At 49.4% G+C, this 13221-nt stretch overlaps 1 protein-coding gene across 5 annotated transcripts in view; it reads right to left on the bottom strand.

Moving 5' to 3' along the window:
• Nucleotides 1–1383: 1383 nt before the first annotated feature.
• Nucleotides 1384–13221, bottom strand: part of LOC140725797 (tumor protein 63-like) — a 152842-nt gene continuing 141004 nt past the window's right edge. The window contains exons 10-12 of one of the 5 annotated variants that reach the window (XM_073041721.1): nucleotides 8507–8645; nucleotides 7263–7356; nucleotides 1384–5309 (exon numbers count right to left, since the gene is read on the bottom strand). In XM_073041721.1, coding sequence (XP_072897822.1) covers nucleotides 5013–5309; nucleotides 7263–7356; nucleotides 8507–8645 — 530 coding nt within the window. In that variant the 3' untranslated portion in view covers nucleotides 1384–5012. Of the gene's footprint in view, nucleotides 5444–7262; nucleotides 7357–8499; nucleotides 8649–13221 lie in introns of all 5 variants that reach the window. The other 4 variants (XM_073041720.1, XM_073041723.1, XM_073041722.1 and 1 more) reach the window with 4 other exon arrangements.

Here is a 13221-nt window from a genome sequence, read left to right on the forward strand (position 1 = left end):
TGCTGGGGTGACGTGGCTCGTTAATCAGGGTTGTGGGGTCGCTGGGGTGACGTGGCTCGTTAATCAGGATTGTGGGGTCGCTGGGGTGACGTGGCTCGTTAATCAGGGTTGTCGGGTTGCTGGGGTGACGTGGCTCGTTAATCAGGGTTGAGAGGTCGCTGGGGTGACGTGGCTCGTTAATCAGGGTTGTCGGGTTGCTGGGGTGACGTGGCTCGTTAATCAGGGTTGTGGGGTCGCTGGGGTGACGTGGCTCGTTAATCAGGGTTGTGGGGTCGCTGGGGTGTCGTGGCTCGTTAATCAGGGTTGTGGGGTCGCTGGGGTGATGTGGCTCATTAATCAGGGTTGTCAGGTCGCTGGGGTGACATGGCTCGTTAATCAGGGTTGTCAGGTCGCTGGGGTGACATGGCTCGTTAATCAGGGTTGTCGGGTCGCTGGGGTGACGTGGCTCGTTAATCAGGGTTGTCGGGTCGCTGGGGTGACGTGGCTTGTTAATCAGGGTTGTGGGGTCGCTGGGGTGACGTGGCTCGTTAATCAGGATTGTGGGGTCGCTGGGGTGACGTGGCTCGTTAATCAGGGTTGTGGGGTCGCTGGGGTGACGTGGCTCGTTAATCAGGGTTGTGGGGTCGCTGGGGTGACGTGGCTCGTTAATCAGGGTTGTCAGGTCGCTGGGGTGACGTGGCTCGTTAATCAGGGTTGTCGGGTTGCTGGGGTGACGTGGCTGGTTAATCAGGGTTGTCAGGTTGCTGGGGTGATGTGGCTCGTTGGGCCCGATAGTCAGCACAGTATCACGACATAACTGACTAAAGCCATTAGAATCCAACAAAAGCTTTCAGAAGAATGAGAGGGGATCTCACTGAAACCTATCAAATATTGAAAAGCTGAGATAAAAGGAATGTGGAGAGGATTTTTCCAATACTGGGAGAGTCTAGGACCAGAGGGCACAGCCTCAGAATAGAGGAACATCCATTGAGTACAGAGATGAGGAGAAACTTCTTTAGCCCGAGGATGGCCAATCTGTGGAAATCATTGCCACAGGTGGCTGTGGAGGGCAAGTCAATGGGTATATTGAAGGCAGAGGTTGATAGGTTCTTTATTAGTCAGGTGTCAGAGGTACAGGAAGAAAGCAGGAGAATTTGGTTGAGAGGGATAATAAATCAGCCACGATGGAAAGGCAGAGCAAACTGAATGGGCTGAACGGCCTAATTCTTATGGCCCATATGCCTCTAAACCTGCTTTATGCCATGGACCAATACCATTAAGTAAGGTGTCCGTGGAGCCCAGTTGGGAACCCCTGCTCTAAATCTTTCCTATTCAAGTGTCTCAATGCCTTTTGCTAAAAATCATTATGTTATGAGGAAATAAAAATTGAAACAACAGTCAAAAGAATCTCGAGAGATTTTAATTGAATGCATAATACTGCAAAAAGAAAAAAAATCAGAATTGTGGTGGAATTTAACACAGACGAAAATAAAGTGCATCAAATCCAACACATGACGGCAGAGTTACACAGGTTGAAATGTAAATACCACTTCCAAACACGACAATACACGTGTCGGCAGCCCCAACACCTGCTGCGCTCTTCACAACAGCCAATTACCTACGTAGCAAAACAGTCTGAATTAAGTCAGCATTCATTGTTCACCAACCCTCTTTGTAGCCTTACTGTAGACCCACTCCGATTATCCACGCTTAAAAGAATGGGTAAAAAATACCCGCTCTCCTTCTCTCCAGGACCTGCAACCGCCAGTGTTGGTGCACACGCAGTTGACCAAGTTACAATTACCGATTAGACCACCTTAAACAAATATATTTATCTTTTTTATATATTGAAAATGACAAAATATTCCAATGATATATTTACAAAAATGTGAAATGAAGACTGACCAGTTTGTTAATGATTCTGAAATCCATTGTAGAAGAACTCCCATTTAAATGTTAACAAATATCTGTAATAGTACTGAAGTCCATCACAGCCACGTCTGTGCCCTACAGAAAACATCGATTATGTTCTTCCCCGCCTGCACAGAGAGCATCTCAAAACAGTTCCTAGCCTCACCCACTGGGGTGTCTGGCACGTCACACAATGCAGGCCTTGTGTGAAATGCTCATGCTTCCCCCTCCCTGTCTCCTGCTGACCTTGCTGGTCATTACAGACCCCCAATGACGCAGAGAAGAGGCTGGCCGAAAATTCCTCGGTGGTGGACCTAAACTCTGGAAATCAATCAGTTTTTGAAGTGGTCAAAATTACCAGAGATTAAATGGTCTCACTGCATGTCTGTGGGGAATAGGTTTGACAGGTAGAAGAGTGCTACTTAAACACCAACAGAAGTTCCAAAGTCCTCATCCCTGGAGGGAAAGAACACCAAGAAGATGGGCTATACCTGGGGACAACTTGAACGACTGGCCCAGGACAGAGGACTCTGGAGCCTGTGCCCCAGTAGGGGCGATGGGCTTAGCAAGAAGAAGTTTAGAACAATTGTAAGCTGTTGAATTATGAGTTTGAGTGTGGCTCTTGCAGACTCCACCTCACTTCACAGTTTGTGAGGAATTAGATGACCCCTCCCCTTCAACCAATAGCACCAAAATGCCTGGAGTTCACCAGCAGGACAGCCTCAGTCTCTACAGCAAAATATCAAAAGATGATTGCATATAACTTTGAAATCTAGGACTCAGATACAAAATGGTTAACACACAGACACCCCATTCAAGCAGGAAACACAATGGCACTATACACAAACAGTCACCATACAAGTGGTGGCTTCAGTCAATGCTTTAAGTAAGTCTCTCGTTTAACATCTCCTTCACGCCAAATCAGGCCAGACTACCCGCCAGCACGTAACCAGGTGACAGTGGTACGAAGTGTAAGATTAACAGGCTGTGACACATCTTTATCACCTAATTTCCACATGACATGGGATCCAGAAATGATTATAGTTATCAGCAACTGTCCAGATTTGACACTGCCTCGGAAAGGTGTATTAACTGTCCAGTGTCCTCTGCACACTGTAGTCATGACTCGAGGGAAGCTTTCCAAGCACATCCAGGCACACTGCCACTGGGACAGCGTGGAACTGGATATGCTCTCCAGTGGCGGACTGCCACTGGGACAGCGTGGAACTGGATATGCTCTCCAGTGGCGGACTGACACTGGGACAGCGTGGAACTGGATATGCTCTCCAGTGGCGGAATGCCACTGGGACAGCGTGGAACTGGATATGCTCTCCAGTGGCGGACTGACACTGGGACAGCGTGGAACTGGATATGCTCTCCAGTGGCGGACTGACACTGGGACAGCGTGGAACTGGATATGCTCTCCAGTGGCGGACTGACACTGGGACAGCGTGGAACTGGATATGCTCTCCAGTGGCGGACTGACACTGGGACAGCGTGGAACTGGATATGCTCTCCAGTGGCGGACTGCCACTGGGACAGCGTGGAACTGGATATGCTCTCCAGTGGCGGAATGCCACTGGGACAGCGTGGAACTGGATATGCTCTCCAGTGGCGGACTGCCACTGGGACAGCGTGGAACTGGATATGCTCTCCAGTGGCGGACTGCCACTGGGACAGCGTGGAACTGGATATGCTCTTCAGTGGCGGAATGCCACTGGGACAGCGTGGAACTGGATATGCTCTCCAGTGGCGGACTGCCACTGGGACAGTGTGGAACTGGATATGCTCTCCAGTGGCAGACTGACACTGGGACAGTGTGGAACTGGATATGCTCTCCAGTGGCGGACTGACACTGGGACAGCGTGGAACTGGATATGCTCTCCGGTGGCGGAATGCCACTGGGACAGCGTGGAACTGGATATGCTCTCCAGTGGCGGACTGACACTGGGACAGCGTGGAACTGGATATGCTCTCCAGTGGCGGACTGACACTGGGACAGTGTGGAACTGGATATGCTCTCCAGTGGCGGAATGCCACTGGGACAGCGTGGAACTGGATATGCTCTCCAGTGGCGGACTGACACTGGGACAGCGTGGAACTGGATATGCTCTCCAGTGGCGGACTGACACTGGGACAGTGTGGAACTGGATATGCTCTCCAGTGGCGGACTGACACTGGGACAGCGTGGAACTGGATATGCTCTCCAGTGTCCCTCAGAGTCTGGGCAGCACCTATAGGGTTGGAAAATCTTACATCCTGCAGCTTCCCACAACTGAAATACAAGTGGAGATAGGTCCTAACGTATCATTCTGAAAAGTTATAAAATTAAACATTGAAATCAAACATTTTTTCCCTCAGCCCTTCTAACTTTGGGCTAACTCACATGACTGAGAGTCAGTCTTCATCTGTGTCAAACAGTCAACAGCCCAGTGCTGGGAGCAATGGTAAAGTTCTCGCTCACCCAGGTGAGCTGGAGTCAGAAAGCTGCAGGTTTTCACCACGGCTACCCCGGAGTAGGGAGACTGGGTCAGCCAGAAGAATCTTTGGAACAGGGGGCTGTGCTCAGCCATTTCTGACCAGACACAGCTTATCACTGCAGGACACAAACTGAGTTTGGACAGATTTGATACGGTTACTACAATCGACAGCACAGCCTCCCACTGAGAAACCGACCACCGCTGTTACAATGACAGTGAGTGACATCTCCCCTGGTTGTGTGGAATATGCTGGGGTCCTCTCCAAAGTACATCTAACTATGGGTGTAGTGAGGAAGGAGATGCCTGTGACGGTCCGCTCACTCCACTCCTTTGTGCATTCGATGGAAACGATCCATTTCAAACAGGAAGTGATGTATAAAATACAGCTGATGCAAACCCCACGTAGCCCCCTCAAGCACCCTATAAACTTTCATACAGCTACCAAAATAATGGGCCGTTTGGGCTTAAGACAAAAAAAATGCAAAAATAAAGACGGAAAACAAAACTAGGTTAACTGCAACCAGCTGATTGCGAGTGCGCGTACAGAAACTGTTCCAGCAGAGTCGCCTCGATTTGTTATGCTTGGTAGAGAGTTTGGAACATTGTCCTTTGGTGATGGATCTGCCCGTGACTCTTGCCACGTCACTCTCCTTCCTCTTTGATCCGCTGCTTGCTGCGGCGGCCATCCACATCGAACCCAAAGTCGTTCCAGTCATCACGAGGAGGGAAGGAGATGGTCTGGCGCAGGGTGAAGCGGACGGCGTCGATGACCCGCTCGCCCCGCGTCTCGTTCTGGGAGCCCAGGCTGGCGGTGGAACTGCTGCTGGTGTTTCTGAGGAGCTGGGGGGTGTTGACAAAGTCGAGGGATTGTCTGTGGTCCAATATTCCTTTCCAGATGGCGTGCCTGTACTGGTCGGGGATCTTCAGGCTGATCAGGTCCTGGGAACAAGGTGGAAGGAAGGATGTTGATTATTGAGAGATAGGAGCCGGGATATTTTCAAGATTCAAGATTGTTTAATGTCATTTCCAGTACACAAGTGTAAAGAAGAACGAAATAATTGTGAGTCCAGATCCTATGCAGCACAAAAAAAAAACACAATAAGATAAAGAACACAATAAGAATAAAAACACTATAAATATAAATACACAAGATAGTTACACACATTGATAGTAGGTCAATAAAGTGACACAGCAGTGTCTGTACATAAGGTGACTGACAGGAAATGATACAGTAGTGGTGGTTGGGTGTGGAGGGGTGTGATAGTGGGTGGAGGTGTTGATCAGGTCACTGCTTGGGGAAAGTAACTGTTTTTGAGTCTGGTGGTCCTGGTGTGGATGCTACGTAGCCTCCTCCCTGATGGGAGTGGGACAAACAGTCTGTGAGCAGGGTGGGTGGGACTGAGGCACAGGCTGGTCAGGTGGTCCTGTCCCGCACACTTAGGCCAAGCTGGGGACACACTCCATCCACATCCTCTGTCTGGTGATCTGCAGCAAAGGCATGGATGGATTCAAAAAGATTGCCAGATTTCCTGTAGAGACCTGGTTCAGGAAACTGAGAAATCAGAAAACCACAGAGTTTCCCAAACCACGTTAAACAATTAGTCAAGGGCACACACACCAGTCCTTATTGACAAATATGCAGTGGAACAGTGAGGAATTTTACCTTCTTGGGTGTCAACATTTCTGAAGATCTATCTTGGGCCAACATATTGATGCGATTAATGAAACCTATTGAGTGGCTTAGGTAGAGTGGATGTCCATTTAGAAGAGATGAGGAGTATTTTGTTTGAACTAGATGGTGAAATTCATTGCCACAGATGCCTGTGGGGGAAAGGGATATTGAAGGTCGAGATTGATGGGTTCTTGATCAGTCCATCAATCACTGGATTGAAGGGCATCAAAAGTTACAGGGAGAAGGCAAGAGAGGGATAATAAATCAGCCAATATTACAGTGGAGCAGACTCAATGGGCCAAAAAGCCTAACTCTGCTCCTATGTCTTAACAGGGGTTCCCAACCACAGACCCCTTGCTTAATGGTAATGGTAATGGTACTTGCTTAATGGTACTGGTCCATTGCATACAAATGGCTGGGAGCCTCTGGGCTAAAACAAAGAAGGCACGACAGTGGCTATATTTCATTAGGAATTTATCGGTATGTCACTAAAGACACTCACAAATTTCCTCAGATGTACCGTGGAGAGCATTCTAACTGGCTGCGTCACCACCTGGTATGGAGGGGTCTCAGTACAGGACCAGAAAAAGCTGCAGAAAGTTGTAAACTCAGCCATTTCCGTCATGGGCACCTGCCTCTCCATCAGCCAGGACACCTTCAAAAGGTGATGCCTCAAAAAGGTGCCATTTGTCATTAAAGACCCTCCTCACCCAGGACGTACCCTCTTCTCATTGCTACCATCAGGGAGGAGGTACAGGAGCCTGAAGACACACACTCTGTTTCAGAAAAGCTTGTTCCTCTCCACCATCGATTTCTGAATGGACAATGAACACTAACTCAGTTTATTTCTGCACTCTTTGCACCACTTATTAAATTGAATTTTAAAGAATGAATTTCTTATTGTAAGTTATAGTTGTTTGGTATTGAAGGTTTATGATGTTGAAAGACCTGAAACACCGGATGATTCCAGGAACATGATGATGTGTCCAGAAGCATCAGTAGATGTATGCACACAGCGACAGTTTTATTACTGCTGCCACAGAACAACAAATTTCACGACATAACCTGATTCAGATTCATTACACTGTCTTCTCAAGACAAGGTGCAGATATTGAGGACTTTGGCCTGACCTATAGCTGACACATAGCAAGGTTATAATGTAGGCAGCTTGAGGGGAAACGGGAGAGCTGGAGGCACAAAGGGCAATGAGAGCTACTCACATCCATGGTAAAATGTTCGATCTGGTAGACATTCATCAGTCCCTGGGTGGTGAAGTACTCCAGACACGACGCACAACCAGCTCTCGTCAGGAAACTGTGAGCAGAGAGGGTAGGATCGGTCAGCAGTGCACTCTTGTCGGAATCTTTAACACCTCTGAATCCCGGCTACAGCTCACCAAAGTCACGTACAACCAGCCAATGGAAACAACACATGACAGAATACATGCCAAGCCAAAGTCCACACACAGCAGAAGAAGTAATTTTAAATCATGATAGATGAATCCCAGGGGCCAGACAGGACATAAACCAGGTCATTTCGAGAAGCAGGGTGTTTTTTTTTGAAACAGCACAGAACTGGAACAGGCCCTTCAGCCCACAATTTTGTGCCGAACCAAATAAATTTTAATCAAGTGGGAAACTCATCTCTCAGCCTACACAATGTCCATATCCTTCCGTTTTCCGCACATCCATGTTCCTACCTAAATGTCTCTTCAGCCTCTGATGTTTCTGCCTCTACCACCACCCCAGGCAGCACATTCCAGACACCCACCACTGTCTGTGTGAAAAACTTGCCCCTCACATCTCCTTTGAAATTACCCCATCTCAGCTCAACTGCATGCCCTCTGGTTATCAGACATTTCAGCCCTGGGAAAAAGACTGTCTATTCTATCTGTGCCTTTCATAATCTTATAAACCTCCATCAGATCTCCCCTCAGCCTCTGCCTGTCCAGGGAAGACAACCCAAGTTTGTCCAGCCTCTTGTTACAGCACATGCCCTCTAATGCAGGCAACCTCCCGGTGAGCCTCTTCTGTACCCTCTCCAAAGCCTCGACATCCTCCTGTAATGGGTGACCAGAAATGGAAGCAACTCCAGATGTGGCCAAACTAGAGTTTTATAAAGCTGCAACATAACTTCCTGAGCTTTGAACTCATTGTTTCATTTAATAAAGGGAAGCATGTCAAATGCATTCTGAACCACCCTATCAACCTGTGCAGCCACTTTCAGGGAGCTCTGAACTTGATGCCAAGATCTCTCTGCTCATCAGCACTGTCTGCTTATGTTTGACCAAGGTGCAATGTTTCAAGTTGAAGCTGCATTCCAGGAGTGTGACACCGGCAGAAACGCTGAGCTGACAGTGAAGCGATGGGGAGCAGATGTGGGGTTTGGCATTTCAGAAGAAGCAGGCTTCACCCTCAGTAACTAGACAGAAGAGTAAGTCATTAATCTTATCACCACCTCTGACCTGGAGATGCTGTTGTCAGACGGGTACGGCGGTGGGGGCGTGCAGTGAGAGGTCGATGCCATTGGAGAAGACAGCCCCTGAGTTGGGCTCAGACCGTTCATTTCTCCATTCATCTGCATTGGGATGTTCATCATCGGAGCTACTGAACAGACAGAAAGGAGACAGTGAGAATTATTCCACAAGCATATCACCAAAGTAATCCACTCACACAGCCGTCCATACCCCTGGGTAAGCGAGTGTGTCGTCCGTCCCACTCCGCACCCCGGGGGAAGGGAGTGTGTCGTCCATTCCATTCCACACCCCGGGGGAAGGGAGTGTGTCGTCCGTCCCATTCCGCACCCCGGGGGAAGGGAGTGTGTCGTCTGTCCCATTCCACACCCCGGGGGAAGGGAGTGTGTCGTCTGTCCCATTCCGCACCCCGGGGGAAGGGAACGTGTCGTCCGTCCCACTCCGTCACCCCGGGGGAAGGGAGTGTGTCATTTATTCCACTCCGTTACCCCGGGGGAAGGGAGTGTGTCATATATTCCACTCCGTTACCCCGGGGGAAGGGAGTGTGTCATCCGTCCCACTCCGTCACCCCGGGGGAAGGGAGCGTGTCATTTATTCCACTCCGTCACCCCGGGGGAAGGGAGCGTGTCATTTATTCCACTCCGTCACCCCGGGGGAAGGGAGCGTGTCATTTATTCCACTCCGTTACCCCGGGGGAAGGGAGTGTGTCATCCGTCCCACTCCGTCACCCCGGGGGAAGGGAGCGTGTCATTTATTCCACTCCGTCACCCCGGGGGAAGGGAGCGTGTCATATATTCCACTCCGTTACCCCGGGGGAAGGGAGTGTGTCATCCGTCCCACTCCGTCACCCCGGGGGAAGGGAGCGTGTCATTTATTCCACTCCGTCACCCCGGGGGAAGGGAGCGTGTCATTTATTCCACTCCGTCACCCCGGGGGAAGGGAGCGTGTCATTTATTCCACTCCGTTACCCCGGGGGAAGGGAGCGTGTCATTTATTCCACTCCGTTACCCCGGGGGAAGGGAGTGTGTCGTCCGTCCCACTCCACACCCCGGGGGAAGGGAGTGTGTCGTCCGTCCCACTCCACACCCCGGGGGAAGGGAGTGTGTCGTCCGTCCCACTCCACACCCCGGGGTAACGGAGTGGTTGTACATAAAACAACAGCTGGCTGACAGGAGGTTGAAGTTTATTGCTATCTGACCACATATACACAAACAACCAAACATCATTCCTCTGGAGCACAGTGTACCCATATCACTTACAACAAACCCTCCACCGTAGATGGTCCCAAATCCCGGCTGCGAAAGGAGGAGGGGTGGGCATGGGGCTAGCAACCCCGTATCGTAAAATCCTAGAGCTACAGAAGCAGGCGCAAGGTGTGCTATATACAACCAAATATCACTGAGCCCCAGTCGTAAGTATTAAGTGAGGAGAGCAGGGGCTAAGCACACAGCCTTGTGCAACTGTGTTGATGTTTTTGCCAATCCGAACTGGCAAGCGAGGAAATCGAGGATCCAGTTGCACCAGGAGGTACTGAGGCCCAGGTATTGAAGCTTATTGATCAGTTTTGAGGGGATGATGTATCGAATGCCACGCTGGGGTCGATAAAGAGCATCCTGATGTGTGTACCTTTACTGTCTAGATATTCCAGGGTTGAGTGAAGAGACAATGAAATGGCACCTGCTGTGGACCTGTTGTGCCAGTAGGCAAACTGGAGCAGATCCAAATCGCTTCTCAGGCAGGAGATGATATGTTTTATCACCAGCCCCTCAAAGCACTGCATCACAGTGGATGTAAGTGCTACTGGACGATCGTCATTAAGGCAGGTCACCACGCTCTTCTTGGGCACCGGTAGAATTGAAGCCTGCTTGAAGCATGTAGGGACCTCAGGTTAAAGATCTCAGTCAATACTCCAGCCAGTTGATCAGCACAGTACTCGGCCAGGTACCCCATCAGGGCCAGACGGTTTCTGTGGGTTCACACTCCTGAAGGATGCCCTCACACCGGCCACAGAAACTGCAATCACAGGGACATGGGGCGACCGTGGGAGTTCAAGAAAGTTGGTCAAAGTGAGCATGAACTCATCTGGAAGCGAAGCCTTGTTGTTACCTGTGTCACTTTGTTTCATTCTGTAAGAGCTGATGCATTCAGACCCTGCCACAGCTGTCCAGCATCCTTCGAGAATTGCCACCCTGCCTGTGAGATGGCACCTGGACCGTTTGCCGTTTACTTGGTTGCCAGACCTGAATGCCACTGACCTGGCCCTCAGCAGACTGAGGACATCATGGTTCATCCAGGGCTTCTGGTCGAGGATGACTCTGAATGATTTGGTGGGGACACACTCGACTACGCCTGTTTTTACAAAGTTCTGATCGATTGTACTGGTCTTGCGGTCTGATACTTTGCAGATTCCATACCACACGACAACGCAGGCAGGCGGGGTACACTCCTCTGTTCAAACCCCAGTGTGTGGTGTGGTGACTGAGCTTCCTCAGGCTCTTCCTGCTACACTTCAGGTGACGGAAAGTTTGAAAAACAGGGTCCGTTTTCACCACTTACGGGAGACTCAAAACTAGACTTAATCTCCATCAAGGATGCTTCTGTGAGACGAATAAATACCCTGCCACCACCGAGGTCTTGTCAGTAGGACAGTGAACTGGGTAATAGCCCCTTCCCCCAGGCTGTGAGACAAATGAATACCCTGCCACCACCGAGGTCTCGTCACTAGGGCAGTGAACTGTTTACTGTTTACCTGTGCTGCACACCACTTGCATTTTGAATTGTATTTTATTAGCTTATTTGTGGTAATACTTTGCTTTATGTGCTGAGTGTGATATGTACAGTGGTTCGGAGGAATGCTGTTTCGCTTGGTTGTTTATATGTACTGTCAGATGACCACAAACTTGAACTTGGATGGGAGGTGACTCCATCGAGGTGTACGAGTTGATAAGAGGCACAGATCAAGTGGACAGCTACAGACGTTTTTCCGAGGGTGGAAATGGCTAATACGAGGGGGCATAATTCTAAGGTGATTGGAGGAAAGTAAGGGGGGGAATGTCAGAGCTTATCCAGTTTATCCAGCCTCTTGTGATAGCACACACCCTGTAATCCAGGGAGCGTCCTGATAAACCTCTCCTGCACCCTCGACATCCTTCCTATAATGGGATGGCCAGAACTCCAGATGTGGCCTACAAGAGTTTTATGAAGCTGCAACATAACTTCCTGAATTTGGATGTCAATGCCTCGACTAATAAAGGCAAAGATGCCATATGCTTTCTTAATCACTTTCAGGGAACGATCAACTTGGTCCCCAAGACCCCTCGGTTCTTCAACACTGTTAAGAGTCTTTAAACTTGTTCTGATTCTGACCCATTAGTAAACATACCCTCGAACAAGAGGACAGCATGTGAGCGGGGGGAGGCTGGACAAACCCCTTTGTGGAATTGCGAGGACTTGAGGACCCGAGTTATAGGGCAAGGTTGAGTAGGTTAACCTGGAGTGCAGGACAATGAGTGGAGATATTACAGAGGTGTGCAGAATTATAAAGGGTATAGATAGGGTAAATTCAAACAGGTTTTTTTCCACTCACAAAATGATTGAGGAATGTACAAATGAATAAAGTATCGTTTTGGGTTGAGATCTTCCATCAGTTTTTTTCCACTGAGGTTGGGTGAGACTAGACCTTGAGCTTCTAGCCAATTGGTGAAGGAGAACCTGAGGGAACTTAACTCCGAGGGTGGTGAGAGAGTGGAACAAGCTGCCAGTGGAAACAGTGGATGTGAGTTCAGTTCCAACATTTAAGTGAAGTTTGGATGGAGGGGTAGGGAGGGTGATGGAACCAGGCAGAAGAATAGTTCAGCCAAAGGACCCGTGTCTGCGCTGTAGTGATCTATGACTTAATTAACAAGATAAGGGCCCGTGGTATTACAGGAAAGATGCCAGCACGGACAGAAGATTGATCTATGACCCCACGGATTGAAGGGATGAGGATGGAATGTCAAGCCCACCAGGAACACTGGGGTATAGGCTATGGGAATAAGCTTCTTAATCTAGAGATGGAGGACATGGGAACTATCTCCATTTAGAATAGAGATGAGGAGGAATTTCTTTAGCCAGAGGGTGGTGAATCTGTGGAATTCATTGCCATAGCCAGCTGTGGAGGACAAGTCACTGGATATATTTAAGACGTTGGTTGATAGGTTCTTCATTAGTAAAGGCATGAGAAGTTATGGGGAGAAGACCGGAGAAATGGGTTGTGAGGGGTAATAAATCGACCACGATGGAATGGCGGAGTTGCGTGGCCTAATTCTGCCTATCTCTAAAAGTGTCCCTAAATGATTGCTTATTGATCATTCAGGCAAACCAGAGGGCAAAGACCAAGGGAGGTGGATACCTTAACATTGTCATAGCCCATAAAAGGTGGGTGAGGGGTGGTGGTGGGAACAAGCTCCCACTACCGATGAAATGCTCCCAACGACATGCCTCTCAAATAGCCTCTGAACGCCAAGTCCAGTCCCTGGCCTTCACGTGTGGTTTAGCTACGACGCCCTCTGAATCGTTTTTACTGGCAGGAGAAGGAGCAAAAGCGGGTTACTGACACCGTAAAGCCAGTCACTTCGGGCAGATGGGGCTCACCAGCTGTGATTGGCAGCTCATCTAGGAGAAAGGAAAGTCTGATCTTGGCTGGCTAGTGGCTATACCCAGAGCTG

This window comes from Hemitrygon akajei, chromosome 3, assembly GCF_048418815.1.
Source record: "Hemitrygon akajei chromosome 3, sHemAka1.3, whole genome shotgun sequence".
NCBI lineage: Eukaryota > Metazoa > Chordata > Chondrichthyes > Myliobatiformes > Dasyatidae > Hemitrygon > Hemitrygon akajei.